We start from the raw sequence: 7,867 nt of genomic DNA on the forward strand, positions 1-7,867 counted from the left end.
ATATATATATTTATATATTGGTGAGTGGGTATATATATATATGTATATATATATATATATATATATATGTGTGTGTGTGTGTGTGCGTGCATGAGTATGAGCATGAGCATGTGCATGCACATGTGTATGTGTGTGTGTGTGTGTGTATTTGTTTGTGTATATTTATGTGTATTATGTGTCGTGTTTGATAGTGTGAGTCTGTGTGTCGATATGTGTGTGCATATCGATTTTGTGTGTGTGTGTTCGTGTGTGTGTGTATGTGTGTGTGTTCATATGTGTGTGTGTGTGTGTGTGTGTGCGTGTGTGTGTGTGTGTGCGTGTGTACGTGCGAGTGCGTGCCTGCGTCCGTGTCTGTGTCCCGTGATTGTGTCCCTGCCTGTATCCGTCTCTGTGTTTGTATATTATTATGTCTAAATCTGTGTCTGTTTCTGTGTCTGACCGTGTTTATGTTTCAATGTATGTGTCTGTGTCTGTGTCTTTGTATGTGCTTATTTGTGCATTTGTGCATTTGTGTGTCTGACTGTCTATGTATTTGTGCGAGACTGTGAGGTGTACCAATTATTTATTTATTTTGTTTTAAAAAACAACATCGTTCACACACCCTTTTTTTTTTTGAAACAGGCATATTTGGCCTTTTTTGTAAAAACACACTTTAGAGTTTAGTAAAAAGTGTCTGTTAGTCCTCAGACTCCTCACTCAATCCAGATTCTAGCAGAGAGCCATGTGTTTTTCGTCCTTTTTTTTTAACAACAAATACTTCTTTTGACTTCTCTGATGGTTTTTATAATTTATGTGCAATTTCTACTTTTTTTGTAAATTAATGTAAATATATTTATTAGTTTCCAGGTATTTTGATTGACAATATTTAATTCAGAAGGCGATGTATGTATGATATTTCTGAATACCGTGTTTTGTAGGGTTTTTTTTTAGATATAACACTTTTTTGATTTTTTTAAAAACTGAGGGCTATGACTTTGTCCCGTGACTTCGCGTATTGTTGATCTTGATTTTTAATTCATTTTATTCAAAATATGTTTGGTACATATCGTTCCTTCGCTCTGGAATGTTATTTTGGTATTTATTTGAGTCCACTCCTCAACTCTATATCTTCAATTCTATTTTGATATTTAAAAAAAATAGCATGGCCCTCTCTTCTGTTTTCACTTTCTCTCGCTTTTCTGATTCTCAGTACATATGTATTCTGTTTTCACTTTTCTCTCGGAAAATGTCGCTGGAAAAATAATGCACTGAGCAAGTCACTCACAAGTCATAGCCTCATACCTGGGTTGGCGTCCGACAACGACGAACACCCCTGAAAAAATGTCGCCGCGACACGTAGAACATGTCGTTTGGTGTTGCGATAGTCGGGTCTGGGTCAACAGTAGCCTGTCGCCGACACCAGACGGCGACCGACATGCCTGACAAAATGTCGTGCCGACACGTCTGACATATCTTTTTGCTAAATTTTGGCGTCTTTTACTAACCCAGTCTCATACATAGTAAAAATTAGTAGAATTTTTAGTATAATCGCGTATTTTAAAAAAATAGATCACCCTCCAAGGACCAAGAGTTTATAACATGTATTTATTGTATTTTGAAGAAGAAAATGTCAAATGTGAGAGAAATGACCCCTACAGCTACTCTAGAGAGTAGCGACTATCGAGAGTATTTAGAGGACCCTACATATTTTCACTTGACGGACAATGGAAGTTCTGGAACACGAATCATTGATCCGATTTCGGATTTGGGTTCAATATATTTTTATACAAAACAATTTGTGGATGACGAATTGACGATAGAAATTTATTTATTTTAAAAACAATAGCCTGCCACTGACAACCAAAAAGCACAATACAATTACATCTCACAAACTCAGAGTCGTTAGTACTCAGGAGTCGCGACTCGCGAGTCAGCCTGTGCCCTGTCGCCTATCTAATATCGGTTTTGGGATTTGGGCTGCTCTCGCCTCTCGGACTCTCGCGAACTCTCGCCCTCGGGCCTTGACTCCTCTAAGTCCTCTCTGTTAGACTCTCTGACACTCGGTCTCAATACGTGTTGCCTATACGCGATAAACTTTAAACGTAAACGCAAAAGGTTTTGTTTTCTAAGCGTTTTTATAAAGTATATCGAGGGCAAACCCATCTTGAAAATTTTACAAATTTGCACCTGGGCAATTGACCTTTTTTAATAAAAGGGCGATTTGAAATTATTCACAACTGACACAAAGTGAAAAATAGGACAATTCATGACAGTTAGGCCGCCTAAAAAATGTACCTATTTGTAAACCCATAGGACTATATTTAGAATGAATTGAGGTTAGCCTCGCAGTCTCACAAAAATGAAAATCTAATATATATTTACCCCAGAGTAGAGAAAATTATTTATATGTAAAATCGTCATAAAGTACAAATTGTTCTGAAAAAATAACCAACAAAAGAAACCTTTTTAGGAATAGTTTTTAGGGTTAAAATATTTTATTAGTCATAAGGTGGTTTTAGTCCTAAAACTTAGGCATAAGGTGCTTTTTAAGTAAAAAAAATGGGCATAAGGTAGTTTTAGTCATAAAATTTAGGGATAAGGCATTTTAGGCGCAAGTTTTAGGCATATGGGGTTTTAGTCCCGTTTTAGGCATAGGAGGGTTGTCAGGGGTTTTAGTCATATGTCGTGTTATATTTTATTTGTTTTTAAAAAAATCATGGCGATAATTTTTAGGAATGTCTTTATACGGCACTGGTAACAATAAAATTATTAAGCAATTCAGGCTTAGTTTCCTACCAGTCTCATACTTATCGAGTTTAATTTGCTTAAATATAGGTGTATTAATGTAATTAACGTGATTTTAAGACCGCACTTGTGAGATGTGTTTGTTTTCTGCCGGTTTGTTTGTTATCTGCCGGTTGAAAGCGCTCGACTTAAATGTTAGATATTGTAGCGCGGATTCAACCCATTTGTTGAGGTCCTTGTCGGTCCTAAGGGCTTGACATATGTTAGCAGTTGGGCACATGTATATAGGCGTTCTCTGTCTTAGCTATTGCTTCGGAATCGTCCATGGTTTTACAGTTGACACTATTCGTGTCAAACATACGTCGACCTCTCCTCTGAGGCCGACAAAGAACTAATACAACAAGTGCAATAAATGAGCTAAAATCTGGCATATTACATCTTAAAAGCAAAGTAAACTCGAAAAAGTGGAAGTATGAGACTGGTAGGAAACTGGGCCTGAGGTGGTTAAGAATTTTATTGTCACCAGTGCCGTATAAAGACTTTCTATATTTTAGACTTTTTAAAGAAAAACGAGTGTTCCAAAACTTTACAGTTGTACTCACTTGTACATATTTGTTTTTTGTTTTTCTAAAAAAAGAACATCAAATAGTTGTGAGTTTGTGACTGGTGAGTGGTGAGTTGGTGACTTGTGAACTCGTGAACACTTGTCGTGGGTGTGAAGTTGTGAACTGTGAACTGTGAAGTACTTTTTTTTTTAAATATATTTACTGAAGCTGTGTTAGCAAGACTGTAGAGTCCTCAGTTTTCACTTCTCACTGTTCTGAGAGTCACGAGACTGAGACAGTATATTTTTCAATTTTGTATTATTTTGTTGGGGGGGATTTTTTAAACAAACAAAACCAACTACAAATATTTAAGCTTTGTTTTCTATAAAAACTTTTTTTTGAGAAATCTTGATGCCACCCCCTGACCAGCCCACCAGCCGTCCAGCCCACAATATAGGTCTTGGCTTGTTGACTTGTGTTGCCTTCATCATGTTCGTGAAGTGTGAAAATCGAAGAGTAGAAAGCTATTTTGTATTCAATGGTAAAGTATTTTTGCATTTTTGATTTGTTTTTTGTTTTTTGGCACAAAATAGTTGTGACTGGTGACTCTGGTGAGGCTGAGTGCCTGAGTGGCTGAGTCTGCTGACGTTAAAAGCTATATAGGAATTCTTATTAGTGCAGAGTGCAGAGTCGCAGACTGCAGACTCTCGTAGAGAGAATGCAATCCTTCAAGAGGTCGCAAAGCCGCAATGCTGCATACCACAGGCTGGGCCGGCAGAATTTACTAATAAATTCTATTGAGTATTGTTTTACGCGCCCTGGCCCTGCCCCTTTGACCCTTTCAGACGAACAAACGCGTGATTTCTAGATTTTGGTATATCGACTCCACCAATTTTGAATTTGCTGTGCCATCATCTAGTAGAGAGGGCGACGAAAGGCGAAAATGGATAAGTAATGTACAAATATAAAAATACCTTTTGAGATATAGGTGTAGTCTGCAGTTCTGCACTATACAGTCTACACTGTCTGCAGTGTGCAACTTGTTTTGTAAAGCACGGCAACGAAAGTTCAACTATAGTTTTAAACAAAAATGAAGAAGAAAATCACTTGATATCAAATCTATAAAGCTGCTCAACTTATGCACAAAGTATTCATAGAAATGGGTATTGCCCAATTTATTTTCAATAACAATTAACTTTAATAATTGCACTGTACGTGTGAAATACACTTGTAGACAATGAAATTAGCCGCTTTGACATGGGTCCTTGCAATGACCATCGATATTGTATCCGCAGTTCCGTGTGCAACCGTAGGTAAGAATGATTTGAACAGAGAGTAGTTGAAAACAGTACAAGATACACTTAGTTCACACCTTAGCCCGCTCACCAGGTACGGCTTGCATTAATTTCATGATTTGCTCACGTGTAAATTCCAATTTCGTGCAGGGAATGTAATTGATGGTGTTAAGTGCATATGTCAAGCTGATTACGTTGACGATCCTGATAATGCGGGGGAATGTGTGGAGATAAGCACCATCGAGGAGACCTGCATTTCTACCGATGCCGCCTCACTAGGTAAGAAATTTCGATTTAAGTATAATATTGCAAAATTTGTATAGAAGTGGCAGGCTCGGATTTTATTGATCTCGATCAGCTTGCGTTTGAGTTGCCCAAAACTAAAATGCTGTCAATTTATTCGTGATTAATTGGGATAAATAGGAATGGTGGATTCAGTTTCGTTGGACGTCATGGAGATGAGTGATGCAAACGATCACTATATAGACTTCGTGTTTTCTCAAGATCCCATTAAGGGACGTAAGCTCACTTGGTTGAGTCTCGGCAGGTGCAATGTATCGACAGATAACACAGAGCTGAGTGCCGGTGTATTAGAAGTCAAGAATTTGCCGTACAGCGTAGATATCCCTTGCAAAAGTCGGTTTATGTATACCGTCGAATTTCAGGAATGCTTTAACGATGGTGGTATAACTCGTACAGCGACCGAAGACGGTAGCTATTGGTTGTACACGGGGTCATTTACCTACGGATTTGAGAGTCCAATCGGAGGCTTTGAGTATGATACACGCTCAGCAAACTTCGATAAGGCATTTGCATTCCAGATTCCCCGTCAGGTGGAGGTAACACTCGACAACTTTGATTCTCGTGTGTTCGCTCACGACTACTATGTTTCACCTGTGATAACGGTAGAAAACGTGGTGTATGGTGAAGGTGCACAAGGTACCTCGACGATTACACTAAAATCAGTCATCAAGGCCCCTTTCACCATTTCAATGACGCCAGAACACACTCCCACCGGCAAGCTGGACAGTGCGCTTAACACTCGAAATGTGCCTTCCGTGATGACCGTAGATGTGGAGTGCACAGGGAACAGATGGGGTGATGCAGATTGTACTCAGATATTGACATTCACAGTTTCCCACAATGGGCACTGCACTCTCGACGGTTTGTATCTCTTTGAAGATGTTCCTATTCGTTGCCAGGAGGGCCAGGAAGCAAACTGCCCCTCCTCATTCATCACGAATTGGGCCATCACATTGGATTCACCTGTACTGTGTACTAGTAAGGCAGTTGCAGAAACTTTAAAGGGTGAGGCAGTGTCTTTTCAAATGGGATTCTTCTCGCAGAATGTGGCAGGTGATGGGATGGATGCTGGAGCCATAGTGGATGTCACTCCCTCTGTGGTGTTTTCGCCGAATGAGATTATTTTACTTGAGTTCGGAATGACATCCGCCGGCGGGTGGCAAATGTCAGGTCTGAAATCGGTATGTCACGTTCTCATTTCCCATAGAATATCCTGTGACATGCTTGAACAATTTATCACTTTAATGTATTTTCGTGCCAAGCACCTCAGCGCAAGTCTAACGCTACTATTGAAAATGTTATCCCCACAGCTGACGAGGAGGATAAAGGAATGCAGCAGGCCTCGCTTGGTGGTAACGAACGCTTTGAAAAACTGGACTCTGGTCGAAACCAAGACAAAGTTCAGAGGGTTCTTGGAGCTTAATGACGACGTCACTTGTAGCAAACCAGATGTGACCGTCACCCTCATTTTCCAGTTCGGGTTCAAAAAGCTGGTCCGTAGGAGACGTGCGAACGGAGGATGGGAAGAGCAAATCATTGAGGTTGATGTCGATGTACCAGCCCATGCCAGACCAGATTCAGATGCGATGAAGCGACTTTTGAGGCAGCTACTGAAAGCAGAGGACGACTGGGTGAATGATATCTTTCCAAATAGAAGAGCGGGTCTCTGGGATGACTATCACAGCGGAAATATCAATTACGCGGCGGTATACGAAGAGTTTGTCGACCCCAGGAAAGAAATTGCGAATATGTGCGCAGATCCTGAGTTGCTACCGGGCAGAGTATCGAGTATTGGAGTACGTGCAATACACAGAGGTAGAAGAGACGGCGAGGAGGGAGGTGGTGGTTCTATGCCTCTAGATGTTGGAAATGGGACTGAAACTCCCGAAGGAGGAATGGCATTGCCAGTACCTGTAGTAGGGGAGATAGCCATCACAGGTTTCCAAAAGGGACTGACAAATCTTGGAATCTCGACCATCACCTTCAAAAGCGTTCTTCAAGGCCCGTACTACATAAACACTACACTCGATTGGGTTGGTGAACTCTTTGATCACTGGGATGAAGGTGTGACGGGATACCAGCCAAACGTAGAGGCCGCGGTAATTACCCCAACAACCTGTTCTGGCAACACAACGTGCGTGCAAACTTGGACCGTTGATCTGTCCCATGAGCAAACTTGCCAACTTCAGGGTAGATATAAGTACTTGGATATGGCCACTGCCTGTCAAGATTCCATGCCAGTGGGCACTGACTGCACGTTGCTTAATTTTTTCTCGTTCGAGTTCAATATTACGGACATTAACGTGTGTGATCAGTACGAAACCTTCATCGATGGCGTGTACGTTATGTCGGTCACAGCTGACCGAGACGCAGTCGTGTACGGCGATACGATAGGATTGACTATAGCACTCACAGAGGATCAAGGAGGTCTTGGAGCTGTAGTCGATTCTATAACCCTCCAAGGTAAGTATTTCCTTTCTATCAATCACATTAATGTAATTGCTTCTGTTGCGATTGTGTTTCTTGTACACTGAACTTCTGCTCGAAAATGATATCAACAACGCTCATTTGTACATTTCCATCCCTATTTCCCTTTTCGCAGCTGTCACAAGTACTGTAGCAGGCTGTCAGGCAGATGTGAATGTGCTCGCTAATGCTGGCATCTCCCACTTTCCTGGCGAACTGACAGCAGCCGTGGGTCTCTTGTTTGACAATTTGGTGGCGTGCGAGGATCCCGGTCTAGGAGAATCCAATGAGGCATCAATCGTCTTTACAATCGATGTTGATTATAGCTTCAACAGTGCCAGGAGGAGGCGAAGAACAACCACTGGAACTGGGGAGATAAAGCAGGATTTCAAAGTGGAGGGCGTGGCCAGCGCCAACACCGCCGATGAAACTGAGGAGTCCGATGATGGTAGTGGTGCATGCGCGAGTAATTCGAGATATGGGGTTATCATGATTACATCTCTTGCCACGTTGATGGCAACGTGGTTTTTATAG

At 41.1% G+C, this 7,867-nt stretch overlaps 1 protein-coding gene across 1 annotated transcript; it reads left to right on the forward strand.

Moving 5' to 3' along the window:
- Positions 1 to 5,016: 5,016 nt before the first annotated feature.
- On the forward strand, positions 5,017 to 7,867 carry SARC_08409 (hypothetical protein; the record flags this gene model as incomplete). Its single annotated transcript, XM_014297613.1, has 3 exons — positions 5,017 to 6,048; positions 6,178 to 7,330; positions 7,470 to 7,867. The coding sequence occupies 3 exons, from the start codon at positions 5,017 to 5,019 to the stop codon at positions 7,865 to 7,867; spliced, it is 2,583 nt and encodes an 860-aa protein (XP_014153088.1).

Source organism: Sphaeroforma arctica (genome assembly GCF_001186125.1).
Source record: "Sphaeroforma arctica JP610 unplaced genomic scaffold supercont1.754, whole genome shotgun sequence".
NCBI classification, from domain to species: domain Eukaryota; class Ichthyosporea; order Ichthyophonida; genus Sphaeroforma; species Sphaeroforma arctica.